At 51.4% G+C, this 22,243-nt stretch overlaps 1 protein-coding gene across 1 annotated transcript in view; it reads left to right on the top strand.

The window, feature by feature from the left end:
• The window catches only part of SYN2 (synapsin II), a 181,029-nt gene that overhangs the window by 123,006 nt on the left and 35,780 nt on the right, over positions 1–22,243 (top strand). The window contains exons 2-4 of the mRNA XM_075550038.1: positions 13,263–13,320; positions 14,340–14,431; positions 16,378–16,534. Coding sequence (XP_075406153.1) covers positions 13,263–13,320; positions 14,340–14,431; positions 16,378–16,534 — 307 coding nt within the window. The remainder of the gene's footprint in view (positions 1–13,262; positions 13,321–14,339; positions 14,432–16,377; positions 16,535–22,243) is intronic.

Consider the following 22,243-nt stretch of genomic DNA (forward strand, 5'->3'; position numbering starts at 1 on the left):
AGGAGGGACAGAGCAGTTCTGCTCTGCACATATGGGATTGCCTGGGTTGGAATGGACTTACCAGCAACTGAACCCCAGCATTTCAACAACCAGTTTCTATCAGGCTGTTTACACTTCTTACCTGGCGAGGACATTGCGTGGTTCCCAGAGCCCATCCTATCCATTTAGGAATTTCTGTTGAATACCAAAGCAGATCAGGTGGCCTGGTGGCGAAGTGTTCAGCCGCTAACCAAAGGGTTGGTGGTTTGAACCCACTATCCGCTCTGTGGGAGAAAGATGAGGCAGTCTGCTTCCACCAAGATGCCAGGCTTGGGAACCCGGGGGGGCAGTTCTCTGTTCTTTAGGGTCGCTCTGAGTTGGAGTCGACATGATCGCAGTGGGTTTACAGGTTGAGTACTACTCGTTCTCATTTTTGGGGAGTTCCCTTGCGTGCTCTGAGAGGCCTAGTGGAATTGAAAGGGACGTGCTCTGCTCCAGCGAGGGGTTTGTCCTGGTGCCAGTCAAGTATCTCCTCTCTCTGGACGTAGTTTCCTCATGATAAATGAGGTAAAATGGCCTCAAGCAAAAATTGTCCTCTTAAAATGGAATATTAAAAAGCAAAAATAAAAACCAACCTTACTGCCATGGGGGGGGGGTCAATTCTGACTCAGAGCGCCCTGTAGGACAGAGTGGGTTTCTGAGACCTTAAATCTTTACAGGAGTAGCCAGCCTCTTCCTTCTCCCAAACAGAATGGTCTGTTGTTAATTTCTCACAATGATAGCCAAAATAGCACATTTCAATGGAATGAATCAACATTTCAGAAACCATTGTAGCCCAAATTCAACATGAGGATGGAGGACGGTCTCATGTCAGTGACTTTGTGGCTGTCTGTGTGCATAAATTCCTGATCAGCACAAAGGATATCGTTCAACTCAGGATTTTAAAACAAAAAGGAGGGGATGGGCGAGCGTGTGGCTAGCAGATATTTTACTAAGCCCATTTATTCATCCATCAAATGTCATTGAGCTCCTCCACAGCGTCAGGCATGATCGCGAAGCCGGTCGTGAGCTAGATCCCCAGCAGCCTCCACGGCCAGGGGCAGGCTACCAACCAGGGGAATTGCAGTATAGAGTAATGCTTGTCAAAGTTTTCTCCAGCGAAGGCCTGGGAAGGGGTGTCAGGGGGATTGCAGTATAGAGTAATGCCTGTCAAAGTTTTCTCCAGCGAAGGCCTGGGAAGGGGTGCTCCAGTCAGCAGGGAAACAGTCACGGGAGGAGAGAAGGTTGGAGCTGAGGCCGGAGCGTGGACAGGAAGACCTGCAGAGATCTGGGAGCAGCCTGTATCAAGGTAGCAAGCAGGTACGCCAGAAGGCACAGTGGAGTTTAGCATGTTTGAAGACAGTCCTTTAATTCTAGCAAACTTAAAAAAAAAAACCACACATTTTTAAAATGTGAATTGGGTCAAGGTTTATAGAGCATATCCGTTTTCCCCTCAACAAATCATACAGTGTTGTTTTGTATCACTGATGGGGATTCCCTCAGTGCAACATCAAGTATCCCACGCCCTCTCTCTGCTTCCAGTCTCCATTCCTCCTCTTGCCCTGATCTTTTGGGGCATTCTCCTCTGGTACATGCTGCCGTGTTCATTTCAAATGGTTGGTTATTGTAAAGTGTGTGGACCTCACTAGCATTACTGTTTCCCATATCAACCTGTCTGTCGTTTTTCTGAAAGTTAGGCCCTGGGAGAGAATTCATTGCCAGACCCGAAGGGTGACTGAGGGTCCATTGGCTGGAGCATTCTGCCAGTTTCCAGCCGACCAGTAAGCCCTAACACACTTTGCATGTAGGTGTTCTGAGAAGATGCCGCGAGGTGAAAGAACCCAAGTTCAGGTTGTGAGCCGAGGACCCAGGTGAACCAGCCTCAAAACCTGAGCGTCTGTCCTCTGTGCTCAGCAGTGACTGAAGACGCAGTGTTTCTGAGCTGGCCTGAAGTGCTTGCTTCTGTCTAGCCTGGTGGGGAGAATGGGAGCCCCAGTGGCTTAGTGGTTATGTGTTGGGTTGTGGTCCACATGGTTGGCAGTTCAAATCCATCTGCTGTTCCTCAAGAGAAAGACTAGGTCTTCTACGCCTTTGACCAGTTACAGTCGGAGACCCCCTGCTGATAGGAGTCAGTGTTGACTCCATGGGGGTTTGGTAGGGAGATGCTCTTTCTTGCTTTTGAACCAGGGAGCATATACCCAGCCACAAGGTGCAATTCTCCCTTTGCTATCGGCATTTGATTAAGATGCCAGATTGTGTATACGTATGTAATACTTTAATATACTGGGCTCCTCATTCCTGAAAGTTCCAGGTGGGCAGAGGCCCTCGGACAGGTCTTCTTTGAAAGGGTGCGCTGTAAATGGTAGTTTTGAGTATGGGGATCAGTGCCCACTCTCAGGGCTCCTGCTACAGCGGAGGAGAGACACGCTCACGAGAAATCAGGTGATGATGCTAAGCTGTGGCTACTTAGAGTAGCAGGTAAATAGGAGACTTCAGGAGGAAGAAGGAAGCAGCGCAGGTGAGGAGAGCAGGGAAGATTCCATAAGGGAGGCAGAACTTGTTTGAGCGCTTAAAGCAGTGGTTCTCAACCTTCCTCCTGCCACGACCCTTTCCTACAGTTCCTCATGTGGTGGTGACCCCCCAACCATAAAATTATTTTTGTTGCTACTTCATCACTGTCATTTTGCTACTGTTATGAATCAGGCTACCCCTGTGAAAGGGTCATTCAACCCCCAAAGGGGTCTCGACCCACAGGTTGAGAACCGCTGTTTTAAAGGCTGGGAGGGAGTGGTTTCTAAGTGAACAAAGGCACAGGGCCGGTAGTTTCAGGGGAAGCAGTTGGAAGCTGTCCGAATGGGAGATGGGGTGGGAGAGGACTGTAGATGTCGGCGTAGCTTGTTCATTGTGCAGGCGCATTGGGCTAAGGGGGGCAGTAGGGACAGAAACCAGCCAAGTGCCCAAGCACAGGGGTATGTCCAGCCAGAGCACCTACACAAAGACTCTGCAGTAGGCAGGCAGCGTGTGTGTGTGTGTGTGTGTGTGCGTGCGTGCGTGCGTGCGTGCGTGTGTGTGTGTGTTGGGGTTAGGGTGGGGCAGGGATAGAGGGAGAGAAATTTGAAATAGAAAGGTGGGGCCAGATCATGGAGGACACGTCCGTGTTGGCCACACTCTCATGAAAGGGTAGCAGCATGCGGCTTTCATGGCAGTGGTGGCTGTGCGTGTAATTTGTCACCATCTGCTGGAGGTAACCCCAGGGCGGGGTCCAGGCTAGGAGCACTGTTATCTGGCAAAAAATGAATCCCCGTCTTCGGAACATTGTGTTGCCTGCTGTTTTCTTCAAAGCAAACTTTATAACTGACCCACTTTTACTTCAATATCAAATCAGCTTGATTTAATTGTGTAAGCTAGTCATGGAAAAGAGACTCTTTCTCAGGCCCCTAACCCACTCTGATCTGCACCTTCACTGCAATTACCGACAGATGCCTCTCATCTTCCCATCATGTGTTCTCCTGAGCGATAGCATCCTTTTTTTCTGTATTTGATAATCTTGTTATCTGTGATACGACGTCATTTAATTATTTCCTAAATTAGGGATCTTCAGAAAGTCTGCTCAGAATGAAATCCCTGATTTGCTATTCCCAGCGGAAGTCACAGCTGGGATGTTTACTCAGAAATTAGTTCTTTTCAGAGCTTTGGGACTGTGGCTTTCCTGAAGGGGGTCTCATCTGCTACCTAAGGCTGCTGATGCCCTGCTGCAATCTCCTAAGCTACTCTGGTGAAGGACTAAGCGGGTACCCTCAAGAGTCCCTCGTGCCCAAGAAGAGTGACAGACAATGGTAAACAGTACATTCCCAGTCCCACAACACCAGTAAGAACAAACATGATGGATACATAGGCCAATGGGCAAGATGCATGGGTATCCATAGGCAAAAGAGACAATACTCATGACCGTCATAGGTTGGCAGGGGATATTTCTCCATACACATGTGTATATCCATGTATATAACAGAGTAAATAAGGGTAAAGGTATATAAACTCCTTGGCCATAACACAACACCCCGAGGGAATGGGTCACTAGGCTTGGAGACTCAGAACCACAATCCCAGGGGACATTGAGGTCGGTCGGCATGACAGCGCACAGACAGTGTTCTTCCATGTCCTGCTTGGATGAGCTGTCTTCCAGGCTCAAGAGCAGCCCTGTCAAGTGCACCTTTGGGTCTCTTGTTATCCAGAGCAAAGAAGAGTGCAGATCATCAAAGACACGTGGAAACAGGTGACACAATGAATAGACCCTGTGAGCCCCAGCCTCTGTGGTCTTGAGAACCAAAGAAGCAGAAGGCACCTAGTCTACCATTGCAGATGCTCTGAAAGGGGTCTGTCGCCACAGGCAGGGACTTCAAACTGTTTATGGAAAAATGAAGCAAAAGATAATGAAGTCCTCCATAAACCGTTTGATGCTCCCTCATAGACACAGGGGAGGAAAAATGTGGACCAGAACTCAAAATCATTTTCCAAAGGTGAGTGGGGATTCCCTCCGGAGACTATAGCCCTTCCACGCTCTTCAGGCCTGACACAGAAGCCAAAGCGTAGGCGGACCTATAAGGTAAACAGTAACTAAGGCCTGGGAGGTGCACGCTCCTTAGAATCATCAACCGTGAGGGAGCCAAAGGGCAGCATTTGTTTGCCCAGGAACAAGGCTCAGGAGGCAGGAAGGCGCGGGAAAGAAGGAAGGGGCTCAGTAAAGAGGAGACGCGGGGAGAGTGCTATTACAGCGTGGGGATCGCGGCGAATATCGCGAAACAAAAGGCATGCGGGTTGTTGGATGGAAAACCACATTTCTCAGCGAACTTTACCTGAAATCGCAATCAATAAAGAGGGGTTCTTTTAAGCAAAAATTGTTCAAGCCCAGGACTCAATCAGATTGATCATGGTGGCCCTTTTGGGATTAACCTCTGTGCAATTTCATTCAACGCACTGCCTCTGTCGATAGTCCCTGAGCATACACTTACTATGTGCCACATAGCAGGACGATTGTCGGGAACGCGTAGATAAATAGAGCAGGTCCCATTTAAAGACCCACGCGATCGCTGCACAAGAGTAGCCGAAGAACCGGAATTTAGCGTCATCTCCCTCGGCCCTGTTTTCTTATAAAATGAAAGAAATTGAGATAGGCTCCGTTAGTTTGCGCTGTCAGAGGACGTGTGACCGTGTATGAAAGCACTCCGCCTTCCTCCTCTACTCCCCTCCCCACACCATGGGCCCTTCTCAGACTGAAGATTCTGTTCCTCGTTCTTACAACTGTTTCCACTTTCCTCCTGGATTTGAGCCTTTGATGAGGGAGACTGATCCCCCGTCCCACAGAAATGAACACCCTAGGAGACCGCAGAGAGAAAAACGGGCGCTGTTCAACTTGCAACGCTGCGCCTGCTGCTAGCCACCCGGTCCCACCTTTCTTTCCCCTCTGTTTCGTTTGTTGTGACAGTTCCCAGGACCGATGTCTTAAGAAGGGAAGGGTTTTCTGTCCTTCCCACTTTCTTCACTGGATGCTCGTGGAATGTGCCAGTTCCTGATCCTCTGATAAGATTACTTCCCCTGCAAGTATTTTCTTAGCTTACTCACATTAAAACTCATCTGCCACTTTCTGCCCACATCCACTTCTTCTCTCATTTGTCCCTCATCAACTTGGCATTTTAATCCCTGGATGCCATCTGCCAAGTTGGCCCCCTCCCCATGCTCTCTCCTCCAGATCTTCAGTAGAAATGCTAACAAAGATACCTTGCAGCTTGCTCCCTGTCGGAGAGAAGGGTGGGGCTGCTGAGCACATACTTCAACAACTTCATTACTCGATTAATAAGATCCAGGGCCTGTCATGATGAGATTCCACTTGAAGAAAAAAAAAGATCCAGGGCCAGCCACGCATCTCTGCCCTGATCAGAGCAGGGCTCATTTCTCCTGATTCTTTGTCTCCTGTTTCTAAACAGTGGTCCATGAGTCCGTGACGGAAATTTTCCTCTGGGCTGACTGGCAATCTTACGGTTCTTAAATTAGATAACAGGTCCAAATGAGGACCACAAGCCTTCTCCCCAATGCAAGGTCCCACCTGACTATTTTAGCTCTCCCCTGTGTCTTGCTTTGAGAATGTCCACAACAGGAGGTCTAGCACCTCACTGAATCCTGGTTTTTCTGATCTGTCACTTCGAAGTTCGCTTTGATGTTCTCAGCCCTTAAGGGATTGATTTGAGCAGCCAGGCCAGTACTATGAAATAGCTATTCCTCTGCGAAGTTCCCGGAAAGTAGCCCCCCTGAAGTCCATGATACTGTGCCAGCTTCCCATATGATTCCCCGGAGCCCTGCTTGGCTCCCTCCGCCGCCCTCCGTCTTCCAGGCGAGGTGGTCTCTCAGATCCTCATCACACCTGCCTCAGTCACTTCTCTGCATGAGATCTTTCCACACATTTTTGAAGATGGGACAACTTGGCACAGTAAAGGTGTTAATATCAATGATTGTTGATTTTTTAGGGGAGATAATAGCATTGTGCTTTTATTTGGAAAAATCATTATCAACTGGAGATGACATTTAAGTCTTTGTAGGAAAAATGACATGGCATTTTAGATTTGCTTTAAAATGCTCCCACACTCACAAGAAAAACAAGGCTCACAGTCAATGAATGAGGACTGGCAAAATGGTCGATCACCTCTGAGGACAGCATTGTCCGCACATCGTCTAAGGTTGAAGCAGTCTTCTGGTGGCAGCCATGTGTCCCAGACCCTGGGTGCTCCCTGAGGGCCCGGCAATCACCTTCCAGTGCTGTTACCGCCTCCTTTCTGGAGTAAATTCCTTTGAACCCCTAAGACTCAACCAGGTCTCTGTGGAGCCGTGCAAGGCGTGTCCAAGCACAGAGAATTGTTGTTTCCTCTGGGTTCCAACACTCTGTGTCCACACACCTGCTACGCTGCACACTCTGCATGGCGCTCCATCGTTGATGCTTCTGTTTCTCCACTGAAGGGCTGGGGGTCCAGCGCTGGGCTCCTAACAGCGAGGAGTCGTAACCCACCAGCCACTCCTTGGGCAAAGGTGAAGCTGTCTGCTCGTGTAGAGATTAACAGCCTCAGATAACCTAAGAAGCCATTCAATGCTGCCTTTTTGGGTCAGTCTGAGTTTGAATCAACTTGGCAATGGCTGGGTCTTCTCCGCTGACCTGTGAGCTCTTAGAAGACGCTTGTTTTTCACTGTACTGTTGTAACCTTAAGTGTGTATCTTTAAATATTTTATTTCTTTAAGGCTGGAAGGTGGGAATGTGAATCCTCCTTACAAAACTTGCAGTCAAAAGGACCTTAGCAATGACCATTCTTTCCCAGACAAACCGTGGCCTTTCGTTTCGTAGGCCTCAAGATGCCAGATTTCCAGCTTGGGGTGCGAGTGAGTGCACCCTTTTAAAAAGAGACTCTTAATCTCTCTTCAAGGCTTGTCAGAGCAGCAGATCAGCACTTAGAGGGGTGTCTTTCAGACCCTGGAATCCTTTGCAGTCTGCTGGTTCTGGATGGTGAAGCCGCAGTACCCATCCTGCCAGTGGGTGGCGGTAGACACTCACAAACTCTCCAGCACCAGCAGGCCTGGTTTTTTTGGTTGTTTTTTTAAACCTGGAGGGTAAGGTATTGGGAGTAGGAATCTCCTTCTTTCTCGTTTGTTTTCTAGATTCTTAGTGGGAAGAACAAAGCCTGCATGAGAGAGGGCGAGAGCCAGGAACCAGGCATCTTCACAGGTGCTACGCTAATTTTGGGAGGTCTCACAAGAAGGCAGGCGACACAAACAGTTCACCAGCCCAGCTTCTGACCCAAAGGTTGAAGGTTTCTACTCCATCAGCCGTCTTGGGCATGATCTAATTCCAAGGATTCAGCGGCTGAAAACATTATGAAGGCTAGTTCTCCTGCGTACACACATGGGGTGATCGTGGGAAGGAATGCACTTGAGGCAACTGGTTTGGTTTGGGGTTGGGGTACAGTGCTTTCTTCTCCCTCGGCGCCCCTGGCACCGCATGTGCCCTGTGAGTCCCTTCAGCACCTGGGTAGAGATCTTGGCCCTTGTACAAATCTCAGGCTCCTAGGGAGGATTTAAACTCTGAGCTGTTTACCAGTCCATTGGCGCTGGTGTAGATAAAGGAAATTGAGAAGAGATCTACCCAGCCTGGGATTTGCACAGAGGAGAAGAGAAGATGGCTGAGCTGCAGGGCAGGCCTCATTGACCAAGTCTGAGGGTAGCTCCCTCTTGTTCCCTATGTTTGTCTATCCTCACATCTCCAGTCAGTAAGCAAGCCTACCCAGGACACCGCCCAGTGAAGGGTTTGGAAATGTATGACTGCAATGACTATTTGCACAGGCTTTGCTCTTTAAAAAAGCCGCCGCCATCACCCCCAAATCAAACTTATTGCCACTGAGTTGATGTCAACTTATAGCAACCTTATAGGACAGAGTAGAACTGCCCCTGTGAGTTTCTGAGACTGTAGCCCTTTATAGGAGTAGAAAGCCTCATCTTTCTCCTGAGGTCCAGCTGATGGTTTCAAACTACCAACTTCACAGTTAGCAGCCCGATGCCTAAGTACTACACCACCAGGGCACCTTAGCTCAAAGAGTGTCATTTCCCAGTGGGACATAGTCAATATTTAAGAATCAAACTGCCGTGTGAAATTAGGGTTTCACATACGGCATGGGCCTTATTCACAAGCATTATGCCATGCTGTGGTGGCCAGGGCTGGGGAGCAGGGCATCAGAGAGGGTTAGACAATGGACGTGGAGAAGCAGTATCAAATGATGGTGCTTTGAGCCAAAGCACGCAAAGCCATCAATAGGATTGAGGTCCTAAAGAGAAAGAACGTGGGGTGGCTGTGTCAACAGTAAGAAGCACAATAGTTGGCACCTCAGTAGTTCTTGAATTTTACTTGAAAACACATCATATTTGCGTAATACTTAAGAGTTTTCAAAGCATTTCTATATCAATGATTCTCCTAGGGGTTCATTGCCTTTACAACCACTGCGAGTATTGAAAAGAAAGCTCCAACAGAGATGATGGCTATTCCTAAGACGAGGATGTCCCCTATTTCTACATGAGGAAACCGAGGCACAGAAGGACAGTTACTTGCCCACATCATCCAACTGAGAAGTGGTGGAATTAGGACTGACCCTAGTACTCCTGGATTCGATTCTAGAGTTCTGTCTCCATTTTTCCATATGGAAAAGGAGAGGATTTAACCTGGGATTTCTTGAGTACAGCCAGGTTTAGAAGTGGCCTGAACAGAAAAATTGCTTGAATCCTGCTCCTGATTGGCCGGCCGGTGGATGGGAATTGATGAAGGTGGCCATTGCTCTGACTCCAGGACTCCAAACTCGGTACCACCTGGTCTCTTACAGCTCACAGCCACCCTACAGGACAGGGTGGAACTGCCCCTGTGAGTCTCCACGACTGCAGCTCTTGATGGGAGCAGGGCCCCTCTTCGTCCCCGCCTGACATGACTAGGAAGAGTTAAATCTAGAAGCCTCTCCTCAGTCAGCAATAAGATGGGAGATGGTTTATTACCTGGGTCCATCAAGGAAGCTACAAGCCATTAAAGTCACTGAGATCTTCAGCTGCTAGGCTTGTTAAGAAAAGTTTACAATGGGGGGAAATTGACTACACAGGCACCATAGATATTTTTAGTCTGTGTTTCAAGGATGTACATCTTGTTTAGGATTGAGCACCAGCGCAAGGCTGCTGGTCAGAAAGTCCTTAGTGCACACCTTCTGTGTGTCCAATATGTGCAAGCTGCCGTGGGGGAAACAGAGGAGGGGAAGTAACTTTCCCAAACTCAGCCACCAGCGAGAGGGGTGTCACCGCCCTTTTCTTCATTCTCGTGTGCGTGTGTGTGTGTGTGTGTGTGAGAGAGAGAGAGAGGCAGTTTGATAATCTCAGTGAAAACCGTCGTTATATGTTCTCCTTGACGAGATTCTTAAATGTAAGCCATCAGAACCCTGTCTGTAATTGCAAAATGCAAAACACAGTAAAAAAGCTGCAAGTGCAAATGTCCACCGATAAAATATTGGTCAAACTCGCATGTGTATGGTTGAAGTGGAACTGTCTGCCACTGTTCAAGAAAGGCCTGGCGACATGTGCTGAAAACATGCCACTAAGACGTATTTTTAAATGTGTCTACATATCACTTTTTAAAAACGAAGTTTATCTAATATGTTGCCATACATTTTTCTTCCCCCAAATGCAGAGAAAAGCCTGGAACTGATCATAGAGAAGATATGTGATAAGAGAAAGAGTGAGGAAGAAGAAACGTTTCATTTTTCACTTTAGTCCTCTAAACACTTTCGCAGATGCAGACTGGTTGGTTTAGCCATAGGGGAGACTACTTTTGTACTGTTTGTGCAGTCCCCACCGTTTGCCTAGAGTCACACCGCCGGCAAAGGACAGAGCCGAGAGGCCGGCACTGAGATCCCAGAGCACCCTCACTGTCTCCGGCCAGGGTCCTCTCCTTACCAGGAAGTGTTTCTGCCGCTTGCTTTTTCGTGGCAAGTTTTTTTCGTGGCAATACTTGGAATCAAAATGTCTCAATAATGTAATCCTTCGCCAGAAGAGGGCTCTGTGCCCCATCTGCCTGCCATCTTGGCTCCTTCTCGGTGAGATTGTGGCATGGCCAGGAGAGGTCCGTGACCCGGGGCAGGAAACACAGACTAAGATTTCCAACAGGACAAATTACCTTAAGGAAAAGGCATTAGGAGATTGGAGAAGTGGGGGTGGGGGGAAACCATGAAAACAGTTTCATTCGCCAAGTTGGTCACTGGGCAGGTGCAGGAAGCGGCAGCTAAGCTCAGCCAGCATCTATAAATACACTCAACTCTTGGTGTTCAAAGCCCTCAAAACAAAATGGGGGAATTGGACAACTTGTCAGCTTGTTAGGAACCAGGGTCAACTCTGAGTTCCAGGCCCCAGCCCCACGTGCTTTCCTGTGATCTGCGTATGCTGTTGATCCTATCGGGGCCTCAGTTTCCCCTTGTTGATCAATGCTGGTTGGCACTGTCTGACCTGCCTGCTTCACAGGGTGGTGAGAAACCAGGTGAAGGGTGTGTGGTGAACACACAGAGCCACTGATGGCATGGGAGGCCATTGTTAGTACCGCTGAGATTTCCCTCACAGAAGGAGCTATTTTGAGGCAGGGTAATGGGAGGAGAAAGCCTTGGGAAATAAGCCTTGCATATTTGGGTGAAGACAGTCTTGCCAAACCCAGGAAGCCCTGGGAATCCCTAGGCCAACAGTCACGGCCCTCCTTTGCCCGGTTGTGGATGAGCCCCCTACAAAGAGCCTCAGATCGCAAAACGGTGCCAATACCAGGTAGCAATACCAAGTGCCTTCAATTAATCCAGGGATAGGGAACCTTTTTGTTCTGCCAAGGGCCATTCGAATGTTTATAACATCACAGTGGTCAGACATTGCTTTAAACTCCCTCTAACCTGAGGACTGGATGTCCTCTCTCTGGTGAAGCGGCGATGCTATCTGCGATTGATGACTTGGTGGACCTCAGACGGCCTGCGGGCCACCGGACATTCTCCACCCCTGAGTTAAGCCTCAATAAGATCCTAACAGCCAGAGGGATGGGAAATGCTACAGGCCCCCGGGCCCAAGGGGCTTGCCTGATCTGTGAATGGTGATCAGGGTCCTGGAAGCAAGCCATCGGGGCGCAGTCAGGAATTGGGGCAGAGGTAGGGGTTGGAGAAGCAGGCTGAGGGCCTCTGAGGAGCACTTTGAGGGTGACTAGGGACTTGGGGAGGACAAATGACAGCTTCCTGGAACGAACTGTTCCAGACCGAGAAAAGAAAGGAAATTGCCTGGCCTGGGTTGGGCAGTTGACAGGAACCAGGGTAGGAAGTGTAGTGGGGCTGGTGCTCACAAAATCATGCAGTTCCTTTTGGACAGATGAGGGAAAATGGAGGGGGAGGAGGGCCGAGGCTGGGAAGCAACCCAGCTTCTCAGCAGGGAAGTGAGGATGGAGTGGATGCATCCTGGAGGGAGCCCGGGCTGTGCAGCGGGAGGGGCCCTGCCCTCTGGGTCCTGTCGGCCTGAGGGTGTCATCTGGCTCTGCCACCAACTTGCCGTCTGGCTTTGACTGTGCCACGTGACTCCTGCATCTGGGCTTCCTCGTCCTTAAAGCGAATACTGCTCTCTCCACCTTTTCAACTGTGACAGAGATGACAGGAGCCGCTCTTGAAGGCACCTGGCATGGAATTCCCAGAAAGACTGGTGTCCTCCTAATGGTGACCTGTATTTACGATTGTTCATAGGAGGGGCCACCAGGAAGCCTCCAGTGAAATGCCGTTTGAAAAGTCAAGCACGGGACAAGCAAGCCCGACCTAGCTCATGGGTGCAGCCTCCCCAGGCCCTTGATACTCAGGAAGAACCAGATAAGCAAGCCTGACGGTGGGCTTGGTAAGGGGCAAAGTAGGAGTGAGGATCGGCGTCAGCACAGTCCCACCAAAGGGGCTGCGCAGCCATCGGTGTGGGCTTCCTGTGGACCCTCGCCCACGTAGGGAGATGGGAAGACCTGTAACTCGGCTCAGTTGATTTTCTCGGCCGCTCAGAAAGCCAGGATACGACTCGGATTTGTCTGCAGGACGAAACTAACTGGAAAAGCAGACCTTGCGATCGATACAGGGTCAGGGATCAGGAAACCAGACACATTTGTAAGCCTGAGCTAGCCTTTAGCAAGAAGAGCATCAGCCACCGTCTACATCTGTCTTTGGAGCCAGCAGACGAGAGATGTTGTTGCAACGTCACAGAACCTGAGTATGAAAGGGCCCCCTTGGATCGCTCTTTGAGCGGCCCCACCGGACTCTTTGCTGTTGAGTGGGTTTCCACTTAAACCATCCAGTTCCGAGCAGCCCCGCCCACAGGGCTCCCGGGGCTCTAGATCCCACAGAAGCAGGCGGCCTTACCTTTCTCCTCCAGATTGGTGGCTGAGCTGGAACCGCTGACCTTTCGGTTAGCAGCTGAGCACCTCGCTTATTGTGCCACCCCGGGGTCTTTCTCGGTGGGTAAATGAAGGCGGGAAGAGAGGAGGCAGGCTGTATGAGGTCTCCCAGCGATGGAACCTGAGTTGGAGGCTCTGCTTGCTGTAGTTGGGCTCTCTTTAGTGGCGATGCATCTCTGGCCTCACACACCTGGACAAAACTAACCTGTGTGTGGGTTTTTGTTTTTGTGTTTCCTTTCTCCAGGGCCAAGTGCTTTCGGGGCAAAAAAGTCCTTGGAGATTTTGATATCAAAGTGGAACAGGTAATCGGCCTGAAGCTCAGGGTAGTGTCTCTGACATCACTGCCTCTTCCTGGCATCCCAGAGTGAATCAGCTCCTTGTGCCACACAGTGTGGAGTGTCTGTCCCTGGGCCCTGGGCCACCCCTCCCTGCTCCCCCTAGGGCTTTTCTCCCCAATTGTGCTGCCCGGTTCTGCAGGCTTCCTCGGTTCACTCCCCAGCAGTGTGGCTCTCAGGGCTCTCAGGCTGAGGGAAACCTCAGAGGATGTCTCCCTAGGGCCCTGGTCATCCTTCCACATTGTTGGTGGAGTGAGAGGGGTGGGCCCAGGTAGTGCCCTCAGGTGAGCTACCCCAGCAACCCTTAACCTGGGCCCTGAGGTGGATTCCGTGGAGCTTAGTAAAGAACACCCCCCAGTTTTTGTGCATGTTTCCTGTCTTCCTGGGCCAGTTGAGTAGGGGTGTCCACTTGACATTGCATGAGGTTCCATCACACCGCACGCGCACGACTGAGAAAGCACTCTCCTGTCCAGCTCTCATTCACTTCTTAAAGCAACGTCTGATGGGCAGGGTGGCAAAGGAGTGCCAGTCTATAGATGGGGGGAAACTGAACCCCAGAGAGGACAAGTAGCTTGCCTAACATCTTAGGCAGCCAGTCGGGGTTTCACTCAAACTCAGTTCCCTAAACTGTCACCTAGTGCATTTGTGCAAAACCTGACAAAGTGGTGTTTGCCCCAGGAGCATCTTGGCTGTGCAGAGAGGCTGCCCAAAGCATGCTGGGCTTGGAGTCAGCAAGCCTGCGTTGTACTCTCCTCTCGGCCAGCGACCTGTTTCTCGTCTAGAAAAGTCACTGGGCCGCTCTGGGGCTCCGTTTCCTCCTCTGGTGAGTGGGGTGATTCTTTCTGCCCCACCTGCCTATAGGGGTTGCTGTGAGAACCAGGTCAGTCCGTGGAAGTCAACGGATTCCTGTTAGGAACGCTCCTGCGCCCGTGGGGAGGGGTCGGCGAAGTCGGTTGCTGATTTATTCCTCTCCTGTTGTTCTCCAGGCAGAATTCTCAGAGCTCAACCTGGTGGCCCATGCAGATGGGACCTATGCTGTGGACATGCAGGTGCTGCGGAATGGCACCAAGGTGGTCCGGTAAGGTCCTTTCTGGCCTCAGGGCCACTGGTACGGAGTTACCCCTCCTTGCTATAAGGGGGGGGGGCTAGTTTCAAAGTCAGGGATTAGGGTGGGATGGAGGACTTCACAGGGTGTGCGGAGGAGGCCAGGACCTGCCCTGGGATGGGGCTTTTAATTATGTCCAGTGGCAGAGAGAACGGGCCTTTGGCTTTCACCCACTCAGAGCTCCCTTCGAGGTAACCGGGTTCCTGGAAGCGAGATGCTGGACCCTGCCCATGCACCCAGCCCACACAGCTCTCTGCTTCAACCTCTGAGAAAACTCAATTCACAGCTTTAAAACCAAGTGTGAGAGCCTGTGACCCACTTCAAGTTGATTTTCTCGATTCACCAGCAAGTGCGCATCAGAGTCCGTGCTGGTCCCTCCCCCTGAGAGCTCAGGCTGCGGAGAAAGCCTCATCGCTGCCGATGGGTTCGCAGCTCGGCTCATCGCCAACACCCTGCCAGGGTTCCTTGGGGTCGTGCCGGGTGCTCAGACTTCTGTGAGAGAAGTGGTTCGATTTCCAGATGTGGGAATATGGTTTTCCCAGTGCAGGGAGTCCCAGGAGTTCAGCATGGCTTCAGGTATCCAGGAAGACGGAGCCTTCTTTACCTCACCTCATCCCCACCTCCCTCTGAAATTGCCTGAGGCCTACAGGGTCTACAGGTGGGTCAGTGGCAGCAAAAGCAAGGCTGGGGTGTGTTTGGGACTGAACAAGGAGAAGTCAGAGCTCGCCCACTCAGCAGAAAACAGAACACAAGGCGTTCCTCCCGGTGAGGTGTACTCGAAGGAGGTAGGAGGAGAGAAAGTGGACAGTGAGCCAGGGGGTTCCAGGCACCCAGCAGGTGGTGACAGCCTGCAGGTGCGGCTGCAGGGCTCCTGGAGGGAACTGGCACGGATCAGGTAGCTTCTTCTGAGAATCAGCAACCGAGTTGGCTATAGTCTGAGCCTCAAATCCCTTAACTTGGACCCAATGTTAGAGTTTGATCTCAGGAATACAGCTGTTGCCAATGTCTTGAAATCAGGACACACGGAGGGCAGGGTCTCTGTAGCAGATGCTATGCTGACCCTATAGTAAGCCCCTGAGTAGGGCCCCACTTTAAAAGGCCATCCTAGTAGTTTGATGTGGGGCCAACGGTCGTGTCTGTAGGGGCTGTCTGGGCACATGATGTAAAACAACCAAGCCCTAGCACTTTGTGACCGGGGGTGGGGTAGGGGGTTGAGGGGGTTTGGATACTGCCACATATCTCCTCTTTGGGAAGGTGGGTTGCAATGAAGTCAAGGCATGAAGACGGGGCCCCGATCCTGGGGAGCAGCTGCACAAAGTTTGGCTGGCTAGAGGTAGCCGGCAGGAGTCTTCCCAGGCAAGGGAACATTCTGTGCTCTCAGCGCTTCCTGTATCCATTGCTCAAACTCAATTATGCAAAAAATATTTGTCCCCCTCCTGAGCGTCCGCTTTAGAAGAATAGCATTGGGAAGTCTGGCATCTGTCCTCAGCTAGCCTGGACCCTGGTTGTATGGGGGAAGCGTTAAGGACTCAGAACAGGACACTGAGATCAGGTATCTCCCCGTGGCAGTGTGGTGACATCAGCCAAGGGTGTTGACTTCAAAGTCTGCCAGAACTGACTCTGATGCCAACTCTGGAGTTTCGGGTTCTCCTGCTCCTCATGCACACACAACACAGACTTTTCCACTTGAGGTACCAGGGCCTGAGTATGTCTTTTTCCTCCCAAGGTTATTTGCACCTTAGGAAAAGGCGTAAAACGTCACTTGCCAATCCATAAAGGAACAATGCTATAAACATGGGGGGTGTGGACTAGGTGATGTCTGAGACTCTTTCTCTGTCTTTGACTTCGAAAATGGGAAACAAGATGGTGTTTGGCTTGAGGTGCTGGTTCCCAGCAAGCCTGTCTCTGCTTCTTACCAGATCTTTCCGGCCAGACTTTGTGCTTATCCGGCAGCATGCCTTCGGCATGGCAGACAATGAAGACTTCCGCCATCTGATCATTGGCATGCAGTACGCGGGCCTCCCCAGCATCAACTCTCTGGAATCCATTTACAACTTCTGTGACAAGCCATGGGTGGTAAGTGGGTGCCCCTGCCCCAAGGGAAAAGGGTGGGATCCAGGCTCTGTGTCATCCCCCAGGAGGGACCAGGCCCAGGAGGGAGCAAGAGGCTGTAGTCGCCAGCTCAGCATCAGAGAGGAGTTTCAGCCGGGATATGGGGCAGGACTCACTACAGTAGCCGATCATCACATGTCCAGAGCTGGATGCCTTCGGCCTCACAGCAAAGTCCTACGAAGATTCTGTGCAGAAACCCTTATGGTCCGTATGTTCTGCCCTCGACCACGGCATGCCACACAAAAGTGCCTGCTTCTTGTCTCTTAGAACGGTCTACCTCTTGGCAAGGCAGGAGCACACATCTAAATCAGACACGTCATGAGCGTGCATGGCCCTCGCTGTTGTCAGGTACGCAAGCAGGTTCCGACCCACAGTGGCTCTGCGTGTCACAGAAGGACGCATGCCCCGTCCTGCGCCATCCTCACACTCAGCTCTGTGTTTGAGCCCACGGTGCAGTGAGCCTCAGAGTTCATCAGCGCCCACCGCCTCGGGTAGAAGAGTGAGAATCAGTGAAGGAAAGTCATAAGTATGAAACCCTCACTGCCTGGTCCTCACTGCCTGGTCTCACTGCCTGGTCCTCACTGCCTGGTCTCACTGCCTGGTCCTCACTGCCTGGTCCTCACTGCCTGGTCCTCACTGCCTGGTCCTCACTGCCTGGTCCTCACTGCCTGGTCCCACTGCCTGGTCCTCACTGCCTGGTCCTCACTGCCTGGTCCTCACTGCCTGGTCCCACTGCCTGGTCCCACTGCCTGGTCCTCACTGCCTGGTCCTCACTGCCTGGTCCTCACTGCCTGGTCCTCACTGCCTGGTCCTCACTGCCTGGTTTCACTGCCTGGTCCTCACTGCCTGGTCCTCACTGCCTGGTCCTCACTGCCTGGTCCTCACTGCCTGGTCCTCACTGCCTGGTCCTCACTGCCTGGTCTCACTGCCTGGTCCTCACTGCCTGGTCTCACTGCCTGGTCCTCACTGCCTGGTCCTCACTGCCTGGTCTCACTGCCTGGTCCTCACTGCCTGGTCCTCACTGCCTGGTCCTCACTGTCTGGTCTCACCTTCGGAGAGTTTTCTCCATGGATGTCGCTCATCTTTGAAACAATCTTACAAGGTTGGCTTTTGTTTTGGATTTCCATTATTATCACTTTCTTCGGAAACAAGAGGTCCGGTGGAGCTAAGTAACTTGCCAGAGTTGGAGAGTCAGGATTTCTGTAGATCTCTGGAGTTGGGTTACAGTATATAAGAGAAGCCGGCCTGGATGGGAAGAAGTTGGGCTGGTTTCCACTTCCTTGGCCAGTGAGATGCAGAGAGAAGGTGTGATGGGCACTGGGCCCTGTGGTGGTGACGGGCAGTCTAATCTCCCCTCTGACAGCCGGGGGGATCCGGCTCCCTGATGCTGCTGCTCCAGGCTGGCCCTCTCTGAAGGAAACATCTGCCCCTAATCACATCCTCATCTTGTTTTGCGAAACGCACAAAGCAGCCCTGACACGGGCTTAGCAAAGTTCCCTGAAGCTCCTGGATTCCAAACCTCCCCACCCTTTAGGGCTGGAGGAGGTCTTTTTTTTTTTTTTTTTAAACTAAATGGATCTATGGACTCCTCTGCATCACCTCCCTCCCCTATCCTCCTCTCCCAACACCCCCCCCCCCCACACACATCTAAACAGCTTTCCTGGCTCCCATGGATGCCAGGGAACTCTTAGACCAGTGGTTCTCAACTTTCCTAATGCCGCCGCCCTTTAATACAGTTCCTCATGTGGTGGTGACCCCACAACTATAACATTATTTTTGCTGCTGCTTCATAACTGTCATTTTGCTGCTGTTAGCAATCTGGAGACCTCTGTGAAAGTGTCATTCAACCCCCCAAAGGGGTCACGACCCACAGGTTGAGAACCACTGCAACAGAGAGAATAACTAGGAGTCAAGGAGTCAGAAGCCCTGGGAGCTGCTGGAATCAAGGGGGAGAGGGGTCCCAGAGCCCTCTGGTTGAGCCTCCCCTTCTGTGTGGCCGGAGGCGCCTGGAATCTTAAGAGTTTGGCTGGAAAGAGACCCAAAGAATCGTGTGCTTTGTGTGTTGTTCGTGGTAGACTGAATGCGAGGTAGGCCGCCTTTGCTGAGACCCTTTCCTGACTGCTCCCATTGCCCTCCCACCTTCTAATGCCTGCTCCCATCGGGCCCCTTGTAGACACACAGGGCTGTTCTACCGCTATCGCTTTTGGGGGGGTGGTCTCACTCACCAGCCCGACGAACTCAACCTCTCCATGCCGGGGCTCTTTGTCTGTAGGCCAAGGGCACTGCAACACCAGCTCGGATAGTCTGGTGCCCTAGTATGTGCGGGTCTAAAGAAGCGAGTTCCCTGCTCTCTGTTTCTGACCTATGCCAGAGACCCAGGGAGGAGGCACACCGGCCTGGGCCCCTCCTGGGATCTGGGGTCTGGGGGGCACCCGCACCCTCACCCACTCACAGTCCCGGCACATGGCCTTCAGCACTGCACGAGAACAGAGGGTCTCTCTGGCCAGACACCGAGTCCCTTCAGTTTCACTAAGCAGCTGCCGGGAATAACATTTTTCATATTGCTCTCGCTGCCTGGTCACGGGAGCAGGCACATATGGTGTCTGTGAGGGGAGGGTCTCTCAGACATGAGGGCTGTGGCCCATGTTCCCTCCATGTTTTCACTGCGACTGCTCACAGCATGAGATGACATTGGCCAGGTAGGCCCACTAGGAATTTACGAAGCCGAAGTGGACCGACTTTTCGATGAAAGCAGCATGCCAAAACAAGTAAGCCCACCACCGCCCCTTATCGCTACAGATGCATCCGAAATGCCCGCCACTCTTCATAGGTCCTTTGCAGACTAAGGCAGAATGAGAGCATTCTATTTTCAGGATGTGTATTCTTCAAACTGATCTTGAAAGGCAGTCTCTTTCAACAAAGTCACACCTGGTTCATTGGATCAGTGACGGTAACGAACCCGTCTTCCTCCTTCGTGCTAAGTCCAGAATCAGCTTCCAAAGTCACTCTTTTGTCAGTGCAGAGAGGAAACTTTATCAGATATTACTTTTACTTCACCAGTGGCCAGGTGCCTGCACCTTTTCCTGTGTGCCTTTGCGTTTCCCAGGAGACGAAGGTTGGCAGCCAAGTCTAGTACCTTGAACAGGCATCGATCATGGGAGCCTGGGTAGAAGGGGGGTAGGTGAGTCCCAGGAACTCAACTGGTACCTGGGAACTGGCTGCCTTTGTGATCTTGGCTGCCCCAGAGTTCCGGGTGTCCCCCTCAGGCTCTCTGGGCATATCTCCAAGCGTCTGTGTAACCCACCCACATGCTCGGGTGAGAGGGCTCCACGTGGCTGGGTGGCATGCCAGCATGTGGGCCGCAGCAGGACAGAGGTCGTTAGGCAGAGCTGGCACCAGCACTCTGGGGATGCTAGAGAGCTCAGGGTCTCCAAAAGCAGAGCAGGAGCCCAGCCAGGCTAAGGGGAGCAGGCAGCATTTAACCGGGGCGATGGTGGTGGAGGGTCTCTGAGAAGGCAGGAACGCGCTAGAGATTGTCAGAAGCAGCAGAAGAATCCCAGAACAGTGTGCCACAGCGTACCCGGGAGGATGCACTCACTGACTGGGCAGTCCTGGGTGCTATCCCAGCTCAGCTCAGCTCCAGGTCTGTCTGAGCGCCTTGCCTCCCCTCCCCCAGCTTCTCCGGCCTCAGCACCTTCACTTGTAAAACGAGAGTGGGGGGCTGCCTGCAGACTCTGTAGGCTCCCAATAACAGCATCTCTGGCGCTTGAGAGCCAATGAATCATACCTTCAGTCCTGGGGGAGGTCTTCCAAAACACCCCAAACCCACGGCCATCGGGTCAATTCCAACTCACAGAGACTCTAGGGGGACAGAGTCCAATTGCTCCTTTGGATCTCCAAGGCGCTCCATCTCGACAGAAGTAGACAGCCTCGTCTTCTCCTGCAGGACGGCGGGTGGGTTCAAATGGCTGGCCTCGTGGTCAGCACTATGCCAGCCAGGCTCTTTGGAGGCGCCCCAAGTGGTCTAGGACCACCTATTGTGTGTCTCTCAAGAAAGCTCAGTGGTTTCTAGCCTTTCAAAAATAATCACAAAATTCTACATCTGCCCATAAAAGGTCACCGCTTAAAATGCTGGTTGGTAATAGAGTTTTGAGAAGAAATGTAATCAAATGTGTAAAAGGGTTGAGGAACCGATCAAACTCTCATTTTCAATGCACAGAAAACGAGGCTGGCAGGGAGTGATAATTTGCCCATGGGCACCTAGCAAGTGAGCGGCTGAACCAGAACCAGGACACCACCAGTTTTCTAATCACCCAGTTCTGAATTTGACTGACCCACCACAGCCCACCTCACCAGCACACAGGCCAGCATCCATTATAGAGACCAGGACATGAGCTTTGGGGGAAATGTTCTCACGTTCCTTTCGCTGGGAAATAGAGGCCGGTTTGAGTTGGTATCATTTTTTCTCTGCGGTTCCAGATTTAGGTGGCTCGGTGTGTGAACCCCAAGTAGCACTAGAAACATGATGCTGGACTCCTCCCTCCCGTGCCCTCACCCCCGCCCAGCTGCTGGAGACGGGGATGTGAGTGGTTTGTGAATGAGTTTTCAGGAGTCCTGGGTATTTTTGGTGGGACGAGTATGATGTATGTAGTGCATGTGAGGCAGCAACTTGAAAAATACAGAGAATCCAGCTCAGCTATTGTGCGACCCTGGGCATGCGACCTCTGGGTCTCAGTGCCTTCACTTATAGAAGTGAGGTAGAAGGAGTGGGCGACAGAGGCTGAGAGATATTACCAAAGTCATTTTAACACTGCCACTCTACGTCCGGGGATTTCCCCGCCTCACCGTGGAACTGTTGACCCTTCTCATACTGGACCTTCTCCTGTTGAAGGTCCAGTGAGTTGAGTCTTTGGATAGCCCGAAAGTTCCAGAAACACTAGGTCTGTCTATTCTGTTTACCATGACCATCTAAATCAGTGGTTCTCAACCTTCCTCATGCCGAGACCCTTTGATACAGTTCCTCATGTTGTGGTGACCCCCCCCAACCATAAAATCATTTTTGTTGCTATGTCATAACTCTCATTTTGCTACTGTGATGAATCGGGCGACACTGGCTCTAAACCTGCTGCTCTAAATCTGCCTGTAGAATAAGCAGTTCTAACCATGGCAGCAGTGCTCCAGCGCTGAAGACACCGTACTGTGTGCAGGAGAAAAGCTACTGTCCCTGTAACAGGCAATTGAATGGCCAGGACTTGGCCCCATGTTACCGGTCCAGCTCATCTCCGGGGATTATCTCTTGAGTCAAGAGACCCAGGTTTTGAGGCCACCTGACCTCTTTGCAATTCCCTGACTGTAGACAAGTTACCTAGCCTCTCTGCACTGCATAGGTACAGTGAAGATCGGAGAGCGCCTGATGCCTCGATGTGATCTCATTGCATTCAATACCATGAAACGTGGGTTTAAAACCTCCCCGACTGTTAGTTCACCTCTTCTCTTTTCCCTAAGTAAACCAAAGGTTCCTTGAGGCTAGGGATTGTGCTCCTCTTCCTTTATATCCTCAAAGTACTTAGCACACAGCCCCCAACAGAGCAAATACGTGCTCCATGAATATCAGCTTGGTGGGTTGCTATATTGCCTGCTTCCAAGATTGCCTTAAATTCACTGAACACGTGC

Source organism: Tenrec ecaudatus, chromosome 5, assembly GCF_050624435.1.
Source record: "Tenrec ecaudatus isolate mTenEca1 chromosome 5, mTenEca1.hap1, whole genome shotgun sequence".
In the NCBI taxonomy this organism is placed as follows: domain Eukaryota; kingdom Metazoa; phylum Chordata; class Mammalia; order Afrosoricida; family Tenrecidae; genus Tenrec; species Tenrec ecaudatus.